Here is an 18,343-nt window from a genome sequence, read left to right on the forward strand (position 1 = left end):
TGAATGTGTTCTTTCTTTTTTGTGGTTTGAATGGATCTTAGCTTTACTAATTTTCAGTCTTACTGTTTTTTTCTATATCTTTTTATCTAGCCTATCCGTTCGTTTGGCTCTCTCGTTATATGTTTTTTTTTTCAAATTGCTTGCTTTTTTTCTAAAAGGGGAGTTCTGTTCCATTATAATTAATAATATTAATAATAATAATAATAATAATAATAATAATAATAATAATAATAATAATAATAATATCATCATTATTATTATTGTTATTATTATTATTATTATTATTACTGCTGTTTCTTTATTTGTTCTCGTTTTTAAATGAGGGAAATGGAAGGACTAAAGGATGATATGCTGGGGAATATATAGGAGAGAAAGAAAAGGAGAACAAGCTCTCTTGATTTCTTTTTTTTTCTCGACACCGTTCCCTTTCTAAAAGGAAAAAAAAAGTGAGCCACTTATGGATGTTGTTGTGAAATTCTTTTTTATTTATACGTAGTACTTAAGTATTGACCTAATGCTTGTATCTATATGTGCTTTTTGGCATTCGGGGGTGTGAGTTTTTTTCGTGATTTTTGCGTGTTCTTGTTCTTTTCTTTTCCTTTCCTTTCTGTTGTTGTTGTTGTTGTTGTTGTTGTTGTTTTTCTTTTTCCCTGTTTTTCTTTCTTTCATCGGACTGTTGCTGCCATCATTTTGATCTTCATATCATACTTAGTTCTGAGTTGGATTTGCGATTCACTTCTTTTTTTTTCATCTTTGTATATATTTATATGTGTGTGTGTTGTTTTTTTTTCCTTTTTCTGAGGCTGCCTGTATCTCATTTTCTTCTTCGCGCCCCATGTGGGTATTTTCACTTTGTTGTTGATGTTTGCATAACCTTGGCTGCGTCGTGTGTTGTTCCCCCTTGTTTTTTTTTAATATATATATATATATATATATATATATATATATATTTTTTTTTTTCTTTTTTTTTCCTTTTCGGGCTCTTTCTTCATTATTGCTCTTCTTTTTGCTGAGTGGAGAAAGTAAAGAAATTTATTCTTCTCTTACAAGAATTTCTCATTGTTTTGTTTTGTTTTTTCTTTCACTTTGCTTTAGTTGCTGTTTACAAATAAACGGCATCGTATAGTCTGCGGGAAATTGCAGGAGAATGGAAGACAGAATGGGGAGCGTGTGAGATACATGCCTTCAAGAAAAAAAGGGAGAGAGAGAAAGAGGAAGGGAAGAAAAATGAAGAAGAAGAAGTTCGATGGATGATTAAAAGGGGAATATGAAGGTGAATAAGAAAGAAAGAAATTGATGGGGAAGTGATTATTAGTGCAGGAATTTTTAAGGTTCCATTCAAAGGTACTAGCAAGGTTATTATTATTGTTATTATTATTACAACAGGCATCATTGACCTCCCTCTTTTCTTGTTTTTTTTTTTCTTCCAGGAGGGGGTATATTGAGATTCTTTTTGAATCTCTTTTCTGTGCAATGACATATTGGTAGATAGGAGGTGTGCACATATTTTCAGAGAAAGGAAATATAACTCAACAAGTAGAAAATGAGCAAAAAAAAAAGTAATACCTATGTGATTGAATGAACCTTGTATAAAATAAGGAAACATCTGTGTTTGCTTGTTTGTTTGTTTGTTTGTTTGTTTTTGTTTAATTTTTTGTACTATCTTCTTCTTTCTGTATCTCCATTTTCTTTTTTATTTTTCTTTTCTGGTGCTGGTAGTAATTGGTGTTGTAAATGTCCCTTTGGAAGGATGTGGCAGGTTCCGGTGCACTACTGCGAGCGAGATTCATTCAGTCTCGACCCGCAGTTGTTGCTGCAGCAGCAGTGTCAGGATCGATATTGTCATCGTCATCACCATCACTATCAGTAAAGTTAGCTGGTGGTCCATCACCTGGGATAGTGAGAAATTCACGTTTATATTGCCGTCGTACTTTGCTGGTACCGGCTTATGCGTATGGGAGTTGTCGAGGGGTTTTCACAGTGACCACAACGATAAAAAGTGGTAAGAGCTTTGGATGGGTGAAGCAGCAAGTAGAAAAGAAAGTGAATAATGGGGGACAAGGGGCAATGGAAGCTGAAACAAGGGAAGACGAGGGTTTAGTTGGTTGGGAATCAGATGTGGATGAGAGGAAAGCACTGCGGAGTATTGAAATTGCTATATCTTCACTAAAGAATGACTCATTAAGGCAGTATGATGACACCTTTAACTTTCTTCCTGCAGCCAATTATCGTCACTCTATGGTGATGTTACTTGGAAATCATAGCGCTGGGAAATCTACTATTATTAATTACTTGTTGGGTCGAGAAGTGCAACGAACAGGTGTGGCACCAACAGATGATGGATTCACTATTATTCAACGAGGTAATGAAGATAACGATGATGATGGACCCACTGGTGTAAGTGATCCACGTTATCAGTTACAAGATTTACAAAAATTTGGTTTACATTTTGTACATCGTTTTAAAATAAAAACAAGACGTTTACCTAATTTGTCGAGGGTGCCGCCAGGGCTAATGATAGTAGATACACCTGGTATGATTGATACCCCTATTCATGTACGTGATCGTACATCTTTAGAAGGTCAATTACGTGGCTATGATTTTCTTGCTGTAACTAGGTGGTTTGCATCACGTTGTGATGTGATTCTTCTTGTTTTTGATCCTGCCAATCCAGGAACCACTGGTGAAACACTTGATGTTCTCACAAGGTCTCTCGCTGGTTTTGAACATAAGTTTCTACTTGTCATGAACAAGGTGGACGTGTTTGACAAGACGACAGATTTTGCCCGAGCGTATGGAGCTCTTTGTTGGAATCTTAGCAAAGTATTGACAATGAAGGATATTCCACGTATTTACACTACCTTTGTCCCTACTAAAGCTTCTGTTGCCTCTGCTGCTACTTCTAATAGTACTAGTACTACTAGTAGTGCTGGTGTAGATGACAAGGCAAGGGTACCGTTATCGCCTGCTAAGCCGTCTCCCATTTCCCCCCTTAGCGAGGAGGGGGCAAAGATGGTGGCGATGGAGGAGTTTGTGCGGCAGCGGGAGGAGGTGGTGGATGAAATCCTCAAGGCCCCTCTGCGCCGCCTGGACAATCTCATCACGGAGGCAGAGGAGGGGGCCCGCCGTATTCTCCTCGCCGGCCGCGTCTGCACGGCGATTGTGTGGGACTACCGCCGCTGGCAGTTGATTGGGGTGTTGGCGCCAACGGCCCTCTTTGGGGTCGCCGGGGGGATTTTGGCCCTCGGCGGACTCTCCAAGACGCCCATCACCCTCGCCACCCTCACCGCCCTCGTCGGGGCAGCCACACTTTATGCCGCCGCCACAGGTCTGAAGCGGCTCGAGCGGGAATTGCTAGAGCACAGCGATGCGGTGGTGGATAGAATCTTTATTGGGCGAGAGAATACCCTGGATCTACAGCTGCGCTGGAAGAATGCTGTGAAACCGGAAATATTGAATCTCGCAGAGACTTCAGCTGCGGCAGGTCGTGGAGTTGTAGCGTCGCTGCCGACTCTCACTCCATGGGGACGAAAAGTGATAACGTCTGTCTTGACACGCGACATCCCAGCACTACGCCTACGTGTGGCGGAATACAAACAAAAACTTCAGAGCAAAGTTAGCAAACCGTCATCATCATCATCATCATCATTACCACCGCCAGTACCACCGTTCTAGGGGTGGTTATGGTGCTCATTTTTTATTGTATTTCCTCTATTTTTTTTTTTTAGGTGAGGTAGTGAGGGGATAAATAATAAAAAAAAGTGGTTGATGGGAGAATTGTTTCCTTCGTTTCTAGAAGGTGATGTGAGAGCAAAAACGAAAAAGAAAAAATGTAACTTAAAGGATAATAAAAAAAAAAAGCACATGCTTTATGAGACGTTTCTCTCAATTTTCACCTTACTTCTTATGCTTTTTTTTTACCTTTACTGTTGCCACAGGTGCTTTTTTTTTCTGATTCCAACTCTTTACGTGTTTTTTTTTGTAATTATTGTTCTTTGCCCGCATTTCGCTTTGGTAACTTACACTCAAGGCATAAGTTCTCTGATTTCTTTTTCCCCTTTTTGATTTTTTTAATTCACTTACTTTTTAATTATTATTATTATTATTATTATTATTATTATTATTATTATTATTATTATTATTATTATTATTTTCGTTTTTAAAGGGGCTTACGCAACGATGAGCAGCTACAAGTACATTCTTCAGAAAAAATCTCCCCTTTGCAAGGCAATACGATGCCTGCTTCAAATGTTCTCCGTTCCATCTGATCACATTATTGCTGAAGGAGAGCATTTTGCAGTGAAGGCTGGATCTAGAATTCATATTGGAGTTCTTCCACTTATCAGCACACTTCGCTCCACCACAACGGATACCGGTTTAAAGGCCTTTGTTGGAACAGATGTCGCAGTATATCCTTTGTTGAACCAGTGGGTTTCAACTGCACTTCTTCTTTCTGCTTCTGCAACTTGCGAACATTCAAGTGTTTGCACGTCTATTACCAAACAAATCTTTGCAGAAATTGAGAAGTGTGTGGAATGCTTTGATCTAAGGAAGAGTTTTCTGGCGGGAACGCCACGTGCAACAGTTGCCGATTTTTTACTTTATGCTGCTATTCATGGACACCCTAATGCCATGACGGAAGCGCTACCTTCAACCGTGGCTTGGTCATTACATGCCCAAAGTGATCCCTACCTTAAGCCCCTTCTTTCTGAAGCAGCGGTAGCAGAAGCAGAGGCCAAACTGACTAATTTAGTGAAATCTAAAAAGACAGTATTTGTGAAACCCTCTGAAGAGGAAATTTTACGTCGGCGAATGGAAAAAGAAAAAGAAAAACAAGAGAAATTGGCAAAGGCAGCAGCTGCTGCAACATCATCGTCCTCAGATGCAAAAGAAGTAAAGTCGCAGCAACAGAAACAGAAACAAAAGGAGTCTGTTGCACTGGATCCTAACACCCTTGATATCCGTGTGGGTCGCTTCACACAGGTTAAACGACACCCCGACGCAGATCGTCTCTACGTTGAAGAGATGGATCTTGGTTCAGAGAAACGCACCATTGTCTCTGGTCTTGTGGAACACTATAAATCCGAAGAGTTGGAAGGAACACTTTGTCTCGCTGTCTGTAATATGAAACCTAAACCGTTAAAGGGTGTTACCTCACATGGTATGGTGTTGTGTGCTTCTACTGAAAAAACACTGCGTCTCGTTCGTCCTCCAGAGGGAGCACAACCAGGAGATCGCATTCTTTTTGCCGATGTTTTTGACGCAGAGCGACTACAGGAGACGAAGCAGTTGTCTGGTAATGCAATGAGCGCATTAATTGGGTTTCTTCGCACAGATAACGAGGGTATTGTACGTTGGCGTGATATCCCTGCAGTACATGCTGCTGGTATACTCAAGGTTACAGAAGTAACAAACGCTGTCGTCAAATAATTGAAGAATCTATGCAAAAGAAAAGAAATAGATAACGTATTTGAATTGAAGGCTTATTCTTTTTATTATTATTATTATTATTATTATTATTATTATTATTCTTTTTTTTCTTTTTTTCCATTTAATCTCTCAACTAGTATGCTTTTTCTTTTTTGTTGTTCGTTATGCTCTCTAGTATGCACCATTATGAATGTAATTTTCTTTCTTTCTTTCTTCTGTTATTTTTTATGCTTACTTGTAGCTCCGCTTATTACTCAGGCGAATAACACAAGTTTTCAGTTTCATTCCTCTTGATTTACTTTGACAAGGATGTACCGAACGAAGAAATCAGATGGAAGAACTTCTACTGTTACAGAGGCTCAGGTGAACGATATGGATACGTTGCCACCACAAGAAGCCCCGATGACAGAACCGACTCTGGAGCCAACCCTTGCAAGTTCAGTCATGTATTTTAAAGCGCGTCTACTGGCCCCATTTATGCTTTTTGACAAAAATATTCGGCAAGTTGTACCAAATCCTACACATGATCGCTTGTTACGCGCTGAAGTCTCACGTGTGCAAGGTGTTATTCTCCGTGAGCTTAGGCGTACTCTAGAAAACGAGCCCAAGTTAACACCCAAAGAGACTCTTTATGCTATCCAGAAAAGCGTAATGCTTGCCTTTGCCTCCTGTATTGTATCAAGTGACTTGGAGACGCTTGTGCCTATTACTTCTGATGAAGAGGCAGTGGATCCGATGGCACGTCTAGAAAATATTTTCGCTGAACGAAATGCTTGTGCCAAGGCTGTAGCATCACTTGGCGCTGTGCTCTCAACAGGTATAGTTCGAGACACATTTGGAGAGGCATGTAAGAGACTTGAGGCGCGACTTGCATCGGAGGAACATTCTAATATAAACAGTAAAAGAACGAAGAATTCAAAGTTTGCACTGGGGGCAACAAAAAAGAATACACAAGATCTTGTACAACTTCGTAATGCTTTAATTACAGCCTTCGATGCTATCAGTACTCCTTTTTATGAAAACGGCACTAAACCTTTGGCGAATAGTTCAACATCAGATGCCTCAGCAGCGGACCTCACTGTGGAGTCGTATTATAGTCTCCTTGGTTGGGTACTTATGTTACAACCGGAACGTCTTCATTTGGAAGCTATTCACTCTACGGTTTCACCTATACAGAAGCCGCGAGAGGCGGTGGAACAGTTTGCCAAAGTAACCTCTTATAATCCTTCTACAGGTGAGGTCACAATTGTTCGTGCGAAACCTACCTCCAAGTGGGGTTTAATGATCAATGCAGGAGGTACTTTAATTGGTTTGGAAAATTCTCTTCGAAACGCTACGTCTTCTGGAGGTGAACTATATAGTGCTATTCAACAACAGAAGGATGGTTTGGCAATTTTTAACATAAATGGACGTTCTATTCGAAGCAGTAAAAGTGAGAAAGAAGATACTCCGGAGGCTAAGGCCTCACGAATGGGAAAGATACTAGAAGTACTGCGACAATCAGATCTTGAGATTTCTTTAACTCTTACAAAGGTAGAAAAACATGGTGAACCACGGGAGGTGGCGTTTGATCTTATAGATCAGGGAGGTGAGGGAACATCTGGACAACAGGCTGCGCTCATTCTCAGGAGGCCATGCACTGAAGTCCAATGGCAGCTCACATTGCGTCTTTGCAGTGAAGGCTTCTTCGTTTTAGATGACTTCTCCAGTTCGCTGCAACTTTCTAAAGAGGCTGAGAAGTTTCTTTCTACTCATCGTGGTCATTTGCTAATCACGCACGTCAATGGATGCGCGATAACCAACAATAAATTTCTCATGGATTTGATTTCTAGCTCTGTATATCTGGTTTTGCGCCTTCGTGTGGTAGATGACGTAGAACGTCTTATGGGAGAGATGACCCCGGAAGGAGCTACAGGAGCGAACACCATATCGACGATGATTGGGGAAAATGTCGGACCAGCTGTAGAATATGCAGCTCAAGATGCTCTTCCCCAGACGGATGTACCAGGTGAACTTGAGGACGCTGAAGTTGCCCAACATCGAGCGCTTTTAGAAGAACACCACATTGATCCAGATGAACCATTGCCGCATGCGGTAGAGGAAGAAGGAGTGGTAGCATCCAAAAAGAAGGGTCGTCCAAAGAAGGTGACGGCAAGTGAAGAAAACGTAAACGAACTTGGGGAAGAAGCAACGCCTATAGAAATGGAAGAATATAATGCAGAGTTACCAGCAGAGAAAGAAGTGGAGGAATTGTCGGCTAAAAGGAAGAAAGGACGACCAAAGAAGGTGACGGCAAGTGAAAAAAACGTAAACGAACTTGGGGAAGAAGCAACGCCTATAGAAATGGAAGAATATAATGCAGAGTTACCAGCAGAGAAAGAAGTGGAGGAATTGTCGGCTAAAAGGAAGAAAGGACGACCAAAGAAGGTGACGGCAAGTGAAGAAAACGTAAACGAACTTGGGGAAGAAGCAACGCCTATAGAAATGGAAGAATATAATGCAGAGTTACCAGCAGAGAAAGAAGTGGAGGAATTGTCGGCTAAAAGGAAGAAAGGACGACCAAAGAAGGTGACGGCAAGTGAAGAAAACGTAAACGAACTTGGGGAAGAAGCAACGCCTATAGAAATGGAAGAATATAATGCAGAGTTACCAGCAGAGAATGAAGTGGAGGAAGAAATGTCACCTTCATTGAGCAAGAAAGGTAAAGGAAAGGCTGACTCAAATACGGCACAGGTAGAGGGTAAGAAAAAGAAATCTAAAGAAAAAAATAACAGGGAGGGTGTGGATGAATTGGATGCAGTGGCGGGGGAAGATGTTGTGAGACTCAATTCTGTAGAAAAAAACCCACAGACTCAGGGAGAGGTCGATACACAACAACTAGCAATGGCTGAAGAGGTTAATACGAAAAAGAATTCAAAGAAGACAACGTTTACATCTGCTGAAATTGAAGGATCGTTAACAGATAATACATCTACTGTCGGAGTTGCAGATGTGCCACGTGCGGTACTTGAGCGGGCGCCACCGCTTATGTTTGAAAATGCCGTTACATTAGACCGATTTGATGGTACTCATATGGAGCTTCGTCGTCCAGATTTGAAAACTCCTTGGAACATGAAAGTTACAATCGGTGGAGACAAACTAGTCCTTACACGACTCCCACCCATCTCAGCGGCTCTAAAGACCCATCCATTTTTAAAAACCTTGCAACCTGATGGGGAAGGTTATATTAACTGGCGTGTGGATGGAGTGAATGGGACTGATCTAACCAAAGCTAATAGTGTAGTGCGGGCAAAGGCACTGGAATCGATGAAGAAAGCGAATAAACTTTCTTTCATTCTTCGGCGAATTCTGAAGTAGCCTCCATTCGCTAGCGGACGAGAATTGAAGAAGGAAAGCTGATATGAGTTCCCTCAAGATTCCTATTTCTTTTTTTTCTTCATTTGCATTATTGCGCCTCCCATTAGAATTTTTTGTTTATCTTTTTTTTTACATTTTGTTTTAGAAGGAATGGATGACCGTTTCATTTGATATTTAGAAACGCCATTCTCTACAGTGCCCCCGCGCGTAGTCAAGACAAACACCACCTAAATATAATGTGGCTTTTTTTTTTTCTTTTTTGTTTGCGGGAAAGGCTTGGGGAAAGTCGTCATGAATGAAAATGATAAATGGGGAAACCATAGAGTGGGAAAGTTGGTTGCGGGTGCGACAAGAATGCCGTTACTCACCGGCACCTTTTTTGTTTTTTTTTTTTCCGTTTCTTGTTCTTTCAAGGAATGTAAAACAAGAAATATCACCAGGGTCCCCTCGCGTGGTCATTTAAAGGTGTGTCAAGTGTGTAAAGAAAAAAGGAAAGAAAAACTCTTTTTTTACTTTGTCTTTTTTTTTCGTTTTGCTTGGTTTAAGCTGCGGTGGACTGTACTGTTTTTTGGATTTTTCTTTTTCTTGTTGTTGACTTTGTCCCTTTTGGCCGGCGGACCCTCTCGGATAGCAAACGTTGGGGTAAACTGCGTTAGTTAAAGAATTTGGGGAAGGGAAGAAAGTGGGGTCATCAACCACTTTTTGCATTTAGTTATGGGGGACGAAGGCCTCGCAGCAGATATGCTCGCTTTGCTTGGGGCGCTGGAAAGCCTCGGGGAAGGAACAAATTCAGCCCAGCGAGAAGAACCAAACAAACCGCCGACAAACCAAGAAGAGACACCACAGCCGCCACCCTCATTAGAAGAGAAACTTGGTGAACTAATGGGCGCATTGCGGGCCAATGGAAAGGATGATTGGGAGGGAAAACCCCGACAGGAGGATCTCGGCTTGCGTTTTTTTGGAGGCCCCGCACCGGGCGAACAGGAGGCGGAGGAAGGAGACGGGGCCAAAAGAGGGTTGGACGAGCTCATGGGGGAGTATCTCGGGGCAGTCGCGCGGGCCAGGCGCCGCGAGGAAGAATAAGAAGGGTGATCGCTTGTTTTTTTTTTCTTTTTTTGGTGGTGGCGATTCTTCTCCTTTCCAGTCCCGCTTCGGGTATGGGTTGTTTCTTTGGTTCCCTTTTTTCCCACTTTTTTGTTTTATTGCCCCCGAAACCCTCCCACGCACCCCGATCTTTTTTTTCCCCCGAACCAAAGGGAGGGAAGAAAGAAAGAAGGGGAGGCGGCGGTCCTCGCGCGCCCACGGAGGGGGGAAGAGGGCGAAAAGGAGAAACATTTTCCGGGGGCTCTCGCCGGTTCTTTTTTTTTTTTTTTTTTTTTCTGGCAAACAAACCGCCCAGGAAGGCAAGACAAGGCACAACGCAAACCCCCGCCGAAGGGGTCGCCAGGAACTCCGGCAGCAAAGGGGGAACATAAGAGACCTTGCGACCCTGATTTGCCCCACATGCAACAGACAATGCATGAGCAGATCAGGCCTCACACAACACCGCATGTCTCAACACGGGTATCGGCATATTCGCGCGCATACTAGCCAACGCACCGGCTGCGAAGAAACAGCGCTGCATCTCTTGAGTTGCCCCGCCCTTCGTCCATTGCGAATAAAGTATGCTATAACAGATATTCCTCTCCAGAAACTGTGCTTTTCTAAACAGTTAGCCCAGTTCCTTCTGGCAGTGGAGCGGAACTATGCGATACCGCAGACTTCGCGGTCCAGAACCCCTACGCCTCCTTCCTCCGCCCCTGTAAGGCCCCTACACCCCTCTAAGGCCAGCGACGAGCTCGATTATGGAATCCCTGGCAGGATTAGTCTCAAGAGGCATTTATCGCGATCCCCAACAAGCGACAAAAAACAGAGGAGATCATTGAGGTCCAATCATTAACTAAAAAACCAAAAATAACAAAAATTAATAACAAAAGGAGAGTGGCCGACGGGCTCTGGGAAAGGATGGTGGGGGTAGAGAATCTCTCGTAGACTGTTTTGCAGTTCATAGATTGGTTATAACAATAAAATAAAACAAAACTTGAAAATAACAAAACTCAATAAAAACCCAAAATAACAAAACAAATATTAGAACAGCTTGAGGATCCCACAAAACGAAGGGATTTTTCTCTCAAACAGCGCTCTTCATAGACAGCAACCTTGGTGCTCTACAGTGAGAAGCTGATAGCCGCACCGTTGGGGTAAAACCCGAATCTTTGGGAATTCAGGGGCAGACGCGGAAAATAATATTTTCCCCTTTTTTTCTGCCCCGCCGCTTCGCCTGGCGGGGGTTTCCCCCGCCCCGTCTCGGCATTTTTTTTTTATTAGGGGCGGCGGGGCGGGGAGCAGCCCGCCCGCCCCGCGTTTTTTTTTATTTTTTATTTTTTCGGCGGGGCCGTTGTGGCGTTCTCCGCGCCGCGGGACGTTGTTAGGGCGCCGTGTGGGGTGTGCGCTTTGCGTTTCGCGGAGTTTCTCCGGATTTCGGGGCAACACACCGCGAAAGAGGAAATGAAAATCAGGCGCAGAAAGAAAGAGAGAGGGAACGAATGAATTCCGGGGGACGAGCCAAAGGAAGGGCGAGAACTCCTCGTGACCCTTTTATTTGCGGATACAAATGCAGGAAAAAAAAAGGGAAAAAGTTGGAGATAATGTTACGGCCTTAAAGAATAAGAAGACAAAAAAAAAAAGACGTTTCTTTGTAGATAAACAAATATATGTTTCTAGAGGAATCTGTAAACAATATCTGCTTAGACAAGGTAATTGTAATCGATCTAGTTGTTTTTTTTTCCTGTTAGAGAATAGGTCTGTTATTGCGTATTGTAATTTCTTTTTCTTCTGAAAATGTGATTTGGTGAAGAAAAATTTGGAAGGTTTTTAAACTTTGCTGTTAGTTTTTTTTTTCTATTGCCTTCCGTTACAATTTGTGGTACTTTACCCACTGGAAGACTCTACGTAGAAAGGAAAAGTAGAATTTTCTACTTTATGATTTATGCAGGGGTCAAATCACTGATATTTTTTATTGGAATTTTTTTCTTCTCCCTTCATAAAGATTATTGCTAATCAGAATGGATGGTTCTCTGCCATAATTAAATGTGTGTGTGTGTGTGTGTGTGTGTGTGTTTTATGGGTCTATTTGCTCTTATTCCAAAAGAAGTTTAAACAACTCTTGAGTCGAGTTCTTTTATGTATGTGTACACATTTATATGAGTATTAATTTTAATTTCCATTTGCTACTATTAAATACTATTGGTATTATGGTTACGGTTTTTTTTTTTCTTCCTATTGCTTCTTTATGCATTCCTACAACTTCATTTTCTTATTTTCTTTTTCTTTATTTTCATCGTATTAAAAGGCATCCTACTGAGCCACAATGACGTCCAACATCACACAAGAGCGCTACGAGCAACTCAAGAAGGAGCGTACGTTCCATAAGTTCACATACCGTGGACTTGAGATCGATCCTCTTTTGGCACTTTCTCACGATGAGTTCAAGGCTCTGGTTCACGCTCGCGCTCGTCGCCACATGAACCGCCATGCAGACATCTCTGAACCTGTGCTGCTCAAGCGTCTGCGCGAGGCCAAGAAGAACGTGAAGGCTGGTGAGAAGCCAAAGGCTGTGAAAACACACCTTCGTGACGTTGTCATTACACCTGAAATGGTTGGCTCGGTTGTTGGTATCTACAATGGCCGTCAGTTCAATGCGGTGGAGATTAAGGGTGAGATGATTGGTCACTTCCTTGGTGAGTTCTCCATGACATACAAGCCTGTCATGCACGGTCGTCCTGGTGTTGGTGCGACACACTCCTCCCGCTTTATTCCACTGAAGTAAGAAGCATGGGATGCCTTATTATTATTGTTATTATTTTTATTTGATAATAAATTCTTTTTTTTCGTAGAATTGTTTTTTTCTTTTGAGATGGTTTGTTAATTAATAATGATCTGTTTTTATTTTAGATTTTTTAAATATTACTTTTTCTTTTGTTTCCTACATTGAATAATTTTTGTTTTAATTTTGTAGGTTACATATTCTTAGAAAATGCCTAAAAAGGGTGGGAAAAAGGGAGGTCCCAATGTTACTAATGAAATGCTTGACGCTTTAGTTGAAGCAATCGAAGGTGCTTCTTCTTCTAGCAGGAAAAAAAATTCAAAGCAAGGAATGACCAAAAAACAGGCCTTGGCTCTTGGTGAGAAAAAGGTAAATGAAGCTATTTATAAAGTTGTAGGAAATGATGAAATTCAATTTGATGAAGAGCGTCTGAGAATGGCTTTAATGACACAGAGACTTATGCAAGAAAAGGCCATTCGTGATGCGCAGTATGTGAACGTTATTATTCCCTTAAAAGAAGAACAAAAATGTTGGCAAGAAGTGGAACCTAAAAAATACATTCGTTATGAACAATTTGATGGAAGTGATGATGCAATGGAATTTATTGTAAAACTATTTTCAAAGGAACTTACAGAACCATACAGCAGTTTCACATATGAATACTTTGTTTTTGGTTGGCCTGACCTCACAGTTATTACATATGGTGTTGAATGTGAAACTCTTCCTGATTCTTCTGTTAAGGGAGAACGTATAGGAGCTGTGGTTTCTCGTGTGAAAAGAAAGGGGCCAGGTCGTCCCCTCAGAGGCTATATAGCTATGATCGCCGTGGCGCCGGAATTCCGCGGATTTAAGTTAGGAAGTCGTTTGGTCGCTCTTACAATTGAACTCATGAAGGAGAAGGGTTGTGAAGAAGTTTACTTGGAAACCCCTACCAATAACGAGCGGGCACTTTCACTTTACCTTAACTTGGGTTTTGTAAAGACGAAATTTCTTCCTCGTTATTATCTTGATCACTCTGATGCAGTTCGCCTAAAATTATGGGTTAACGATGACGCTTCTCTTGGCGAAGAAGAAATTGTGGCTTCATAAGCTGAAGTCTGAGCTTGTTAGGCGAGTTTTCTTTCCTTTTCGTTTTTTTTTTGTTGTTTGTTTCTGCTTAGTTATTTTTAACTTTGTAGGCCAGCGTCCCTGATGGTAAAGAATGTACTTCAACACTGAATGCAAAGTTTATGTAATTCGGGGAGTATTTTTGTTATTATTATTATTATTATTATTATTATTATTATTATTATTATTATTATTATTATTATTGTTATTATTGTGTGTCTGTGCGATGGTGTTTTTTGAAGTAGGCTGACTGCAATACATCTAATGAGAAACTTGCTATGAGGGAGCATTTTTTTTAAAAAATATTTAATAATGATTGGGATTTTATTTGTAGCAAGACCAATGTAAAAAAAGAAAAAGAAATCGTCACGTTTATCTTATGACGGTTTTCCTTTTAGCTTATTGCTTACTATTACGAATCATAAAATAATTTCTTTTCTTTTTCTTTTATTTTCCTTTTCTCTCTCTTGATTTTTTCTTTAGGTATTACGGCGGTAGAATCCAGTAGCCGAAATTTGTTTCCTTGCTCTACTGTTGGAAGTGGAGGAAGTGTAGCTCCAATGAGACTTAGTGAAGCTGGAGAAGCACAGAAAAACGGACAAAGAAATTCTACTTTTCCCATTTTTTCACGAAAGAAAAATCATCATATTACTTATCAAAAAATAGGCAAATTAGATCCATTGACAGGATCTCAATTTGTTAGTTGTAATCAAGAGGGAGATACAGATTCTGTACATCAGTTGTTGTCAAAACATAATTCATCAAATGAGCAGCAATCTCCAGGTCGGAGGGAAAGGACTCGTGAAGTTGAATCGTTTATGCTGGTGAATTGTGCGAAACATATCCCGGATCCACAACGTGGTTCCAATGTTATGAAAGCTCTAGATGATTTGGGAAGACTTTATCCTTCTTTGTCAGGTATTTTTATTAACTTAAGACGTTATGTGAAAGATGTTACATCGTCTATTGAGAGTATGCAGGAATCTCACCTTTTGGAGATAAAACATCTGGAGGAACGGATTTACGAAAAGCATGAAAAATTCTTTGAAGGAAAAATACTTCAGCTTATTCGTGATAAAAGAAAGGCAGAGTCAGTTACTAAACAACTTCGTGATGAAATTTTAAAATTAAGGAAAGAGCGAGATGATGACCTTATGAAAGCTAAAGAAGCTGTAATGATGCGATTAAACGATTGTGAAAGAAAAGAAGATGAATTTGCTTCCTTTAGAAAACTTATTGCATCTGTTTTTAAAACGAATGAAGGTCTTGTTAATCGTGTTGAAGATTTAGAGACACTTCTTCGGAAGCATCGTATTGATATTCCTAGAGTAAATGAAGATCTTTATACCTATAGTAAACCAAAAAATGAAAACTCATCAAAAGCTCGAGATGCTGATGATGTAAAGAAGATACAGGATCAAGTACCTATTAGTTTTATGGAAGCATCCAGGGAAGAGATGAATCTTGCACGTCTATCTTTACAACGAGAACTATTAAATAGTGCTTTTGATGATAGAACAGCTTATAGACTTCAGGTAAATGGATTACGAAATGAAAATTCTGCACTTCAAATGCAAATTGATACATTACAAAGTCAAGTTATAGATCTTGAAAGATATATTCATGAAAAACGTTTTTTGTCTCCTGGTTCAGATGGAGGAAGCGTACCACTAACTCCGAGACCAAAAGATGTTCCTTTTGCTGTCCAAACAGATCTTGGTATTGATTTGAAGAAATCAACTGCAGAAGTTGTTGCAGAACTTGCTGCAGTTGGAACAAATCTCAAACATCAGCTTAATTCAGCGGTTATGACTCTTCGTCAATTAACATCGCTTGTGGAATGGATAGAAAATGAAACTATGTTGAAATCTATAGATCAAAGTAGTGCTCGAGGTGTACTTCCAACATTTTCAACAGCGATATGGGATACAATTCCTCATTTTCTTCGAACCTATATTCAACCTGATGTTCCTAATCTTAAATGGACAGAAACTGAAGTCGCATCAATTTTATTTGAATTTTTCACCAATTATTATTCGTTACGAAAATCTTGTCGTTCTACTCGTGATTCAAAGATGCTTGCTCCTCGTGTATTTCAATTATTTGAGAGGTGTCAAAACCCATTAGTTCGTCTTGATGCAAGCCCTCTTGAAATTCAACAAAGTGAGGATAATGTTCCATTTGGTTATGTTGTATCCTATTTTATTGCACAAACACTTAGAAAAAGTACTTCAGATCATAATTCAAATTTTCTTCAACCAGGTACACTAAACCCAGCATTTTTATTTAATGGTAAAACTATTCCTGTAGAAATGGAATTTGGAAAATATGCTTATAATTTGTGGTATTCTGCACAATATTATAAAGAAGCGGAACCACTTTGTCACTTATTTGTTGATATTGTAGATGGAAGATTACCTATTCAACTTTTTGAGACTATGCAGAGGGTATTACGAGTAGTAGAGACACGTCTTCGTAAATTTGACGTTGATGGAAGTAATTCCTTTACATATAATAAGTTAGTTAGTTCTGTACTTAAACTTGTTGCTGATATGGATGCCCAAGTTGGACGTTGTGCAATTCTTGCAGTAATGGAGACTTTTAAATCAAATAATGTTCCTTTAATTGGTGGTAGGATTTTTATTCCAGCTATAGTAGCAGATGAGTCATGCATAGAAAAGAAAGATAGTCCTAGAGGTAATCGACATCGATCAATAGTAGGTATGCGTATTATTCGGAAAGGAAATGTAGTTGAACAACCTGAAGGAGCTTCAGTGTTAACTCGTTTTTGGCGAAAATTAATTATTCAACGTCATGAACAAATTTACTCCTTATTGGAGAGAATTCTAGGTCCACTTGTTCTGGAGAGTCAAGTTGTTATTGGTTTGTTTTTACTACCCATTCCAAGTGCTTTAGATCTTGTTAAAGAATTTGATGAAAATCGAAGAAATTTATCTGAAGAATACATAATTTCAAGACGTTCAATTTTCCCACCAAATTCTCAGGTAAGTTCTCCAGAATTAACACAAGATACTGAGGCACCAGAGGCTTCACGCTTTACTGATAGGTACATGGAGATGATTGCAGAACGAGGAACTTTAATACAAGATTTTAAAGGTCTTTCATTAGAGCGTTTTCTTACAAATGTATTACAAGGAATGCAACGACTAAGTCGATCTGTTCATTTCCCATTCAATTCAGCACAGCAAACTGAAGTATCATCAGTACCCCATGAATCCCCTCTTATTGATGCATCAAAGGTAACCGTGGGGGAAAAGAAGGAGGTTGGCAACAAAAAGAAAAGCAAATCTAAGCTAAAGGGAAAGAAAAAAATGGCACTCTCTAAAACCATGGAAAGTAAATTAAGTACATCATCGCAACCTCCAGTTCCGGAAGCTGTACCAGAGGATATGACATTAAACTCTGATAGGGAGATGGTGGAGTGGTATGGGTTTTGTGCAACTATGCGACAAAATGTACTTACCTTTTCTGAAAGTATCTTTCTCGAAGAACCTTCTAGTCTCCTGGACAGCCTACCCATGTCAGCTGGGTCACGTACATTACCAGTGCTTTTGGCAGAAGAATCATCACCTTGCGAAAGCCATGCTGGCACAGAGTAAATCATGTTTTTTTTTTCCTTTTTCTTTTTCTTACTTTTTACACTTCAAACACATTATTATGTGTTTCTTTGTTTATCATTCTTTTTTTTCTTGCTATTATTATTATTATTATTATTATTATTATTGTCATTCTTTTTTCCAGTACTAACTGTTGTTGCAATGGCATACTGCATTCATGTATTTTACAGTTTCTATACCCTTTTATTTTACCAAATGAATGTTATTTTGCATGCATTCACTATGCACATCAACTGATGTGCGCATGTACAGATGAAATAGTTAAATAAACTGATATATATATATATATATATATATATATATATATATATATATATACAATTTATATTATTTACCTACCATAATTTCTTATGAATCCAATGCATACTTTGTTCCTTCTTTTATTTTTATTTCTATTAGACGGAGAAGCAGAATGGCGTCCAACATCACACAAGAGCGCTACGAGCAACTCAAGAAGGAGCGTACGTTCCATAAGTTCACATACCGTGGACTTGAGATCGATCCTCTTTTGGCACTTTCTCACGATGAGTTCAAGGCTCTGGTTCACGCTCGCGCTCGTCGCCACATGAACCGCCATGCAGACATCTCTGAACCTGTGTTGCTCAAGCGTCTGCGCGAGGCCAAGAAGAACGTGAAGGCTGGTGAGAAGCCAAAGGCTGTGAAAACACACCTTCGTGACGTTGTCATTACACCTGAAATGGTTGGCTCGGTTGTTGGTATCTACAATGGCCGTCAGTTCAATGCGGTGGAGATTAAGGGTGAGATGATTGGTCACTTCCTTGGTGAGTTCTCCATGACATACAAGCCTGTCATGCACGGTCGTCCTGGTGTTGGTGCGACACACTCCTCCCGCTTTATTCCACTGAAGTAAGAAGCATGGGATGTGATGAGGATGAATTATTATCTCCTGTCAATCTACTTTTCCATTCTTTCTTTTTAGTTATGA

General features: G+C 40.2%; 9 protein-coding genes across 9 annotated transcripts; all 9 read left to right on the forward strand.

The window, feature by feature from the left end:
* Positions 1 to 1,734: 1,734 nt before the first annotated feature.
* Positions 1,735 to 3,675, forward strand: LSM04_004715 (Dynamin superfamily; the record flags this gene model as incomplete). Its single annotated transcript, XM_067330775.1, has 1 exon — positions 1,735 to 3,675. One exon carries the CDS (start codon positions 1,735 to 1,737, stop codon positions 3,673 to 3,675), a length of 1,941 nt encoding a protein of 646 aa, XP_067194099.1.
* A 504-nt stretch (positions 3,676 to 4,179) lies between these two features.
* LSM04_004335 (tRNA-binding domain) lies at positions 4,180 to 5,430 on the forward strand (the record flags this gene model as incomplete). The annotated part of the gene is made up of 1 exon (XM_067330776.1): positions 4,180 to 5,430. One exon carries the CDS (start codon positions 4,180 to 4,182, stop codon positions 5,428 to 5,430), a length of 1,251 nt encoding a protein of 416 aa, XP_067194095.1.
* Positions 5,431 to 5,739: 309 nt separating this feature from the next.
* LSM04_002629 (uncharacterized protein) lies at positions 5,740 to 8,787 on the forward strand (the record flags this gene model as incomplete). The annotated part of the gene is made up of 1 exon (XM_067330777.1): positions 5,740 to 8,787. One exon carries the CDS (start codon positions 5,740 to 5,742, stop codon positions 8,785 to 8,787), a length of 3,048 nt encoding a protein of 1,015 aa, XP_067194079.1.
* Positions 8,788 to 9,501: 714 nt separating this feature from the next.
* Positions 9,502 to 9,870, forward strand: LSM04_001630 (uncharacterized protein; the record flags this gene model as incomplete). The annotated part of the gene is made up of 1 exon (XM_067330778.1): positions 9,502 to 9,870. One exon carries the CDS (start codon positions 9,502 to 9,504, stop codon positions 9,868 to 9,870), a length of 369 nt encoding a protein of 122 aa, XP_067194066.1.
* Positions 9,871 to 10,306: 436 nt separating this feature from the next.
* LSM04_004196 (uncharacterized protein) lies at positions 10,307 to 10,726 on the forward strand (the record flags this gene model as incomplete). The annotated part of the gene is made up of 1 exon (XM_067330779.1): positions 10,307 to 10,726. One exon carries the CDS (start codon positions 10,307 to 10,309, stop codon positions 10,724 to 10,726), a length of 420 nt encoding a protein of 139 aa, XP_067194093.1.
* A 1,470-nt stretch (positions 10,727 to 12,196) lies between these two features.
* LSM04_006505 (Ribosomal protein S19/S15) lies at positions 12,197 to 12,655 on the forward strand (the record flags this gene model as incomplete). Its single annotated transcript, XM_067330780.1, has 1 exon — positions 12,197 to 12,655. The coding sequence occupies one exon, from the start codon at positions 12,197 to 12,199 to the stop codon at positions 12,653 to 12,655; it is 459 nt and encodes a 152-aa protein (XP_067194116.1).
* A 207-nt stretch (positions 12,656 to 12,862) lies between these two features.
* On the forward strand, positions 12,863 to 13,741 carry LSM04_008620 (GNAT domain; the record flags this gene model as incomplete). Its single annotated transcript, XM_067330781.1, has 1 exon — positions 12,863 to 13,741. The coding sequence occupies one exon, from the start codon at positions 12,863 to 12,865 to the stop codon at positions 13,739 to 13,741; it is 879 nt and encodes a 292-aa protein (XP_067194129.1).
* A 578-nt stretch (positions 13,742 to 14,319) lies between these two features.
* LSM04_001085 (uncharacterized protein) lies at positions 14,320 to 17,379 on the forward strand (the record flags this gene model as incomplete). The annotated part of the gene is made up of 1 exon (XM_067330782.1): positions 14,320 to 17,379. The coding sequence occupies one exon, from the start codon at positions 14,320 to 14,322 to the stop codon at positions 17,377 to 17,379; it is 3,060 nt and encodes a 1,019-aa protein (XP_067194059.1).
* Positions 17,380 to 17,809: 430 nt separating this feature from the next.
* Positions 17,810 to 18,268, forward strand: LSM04_000182 (Ribosomal protein S19/S15; the record flags this gene model as incomplete). Its single annotated transcript, XM_067330783.1, has 1 exon — positions 17,810 to 18,268. The coding sequence occupies one exon, from the start codon at positions 17,810 to 17,812 to the stop codon at positions 18,266 to 18,268; it is 459 nt and encodes a 152-aa protein (XP_067194050.1).
* Positions 18,269 to 18,343: the final 75 nt, after the last annotated feature.

The sequence above is a fragment of the Trypanosoma melophagium genome, assembly GCF_022059095.1.
Source record: "Trypanosoma melophagium isolate St. Kilda chromosome Unknown ctg13segment2, whole genome shotgun sequence".
Classification (NCBI taxonomy): domain Eukaryota; phylum Euglenozoa; class Kinetoplastea; order Trypanosomatida; family Trypanosomatidae; genus Trypanosoma; species Trypanosoma melophagium.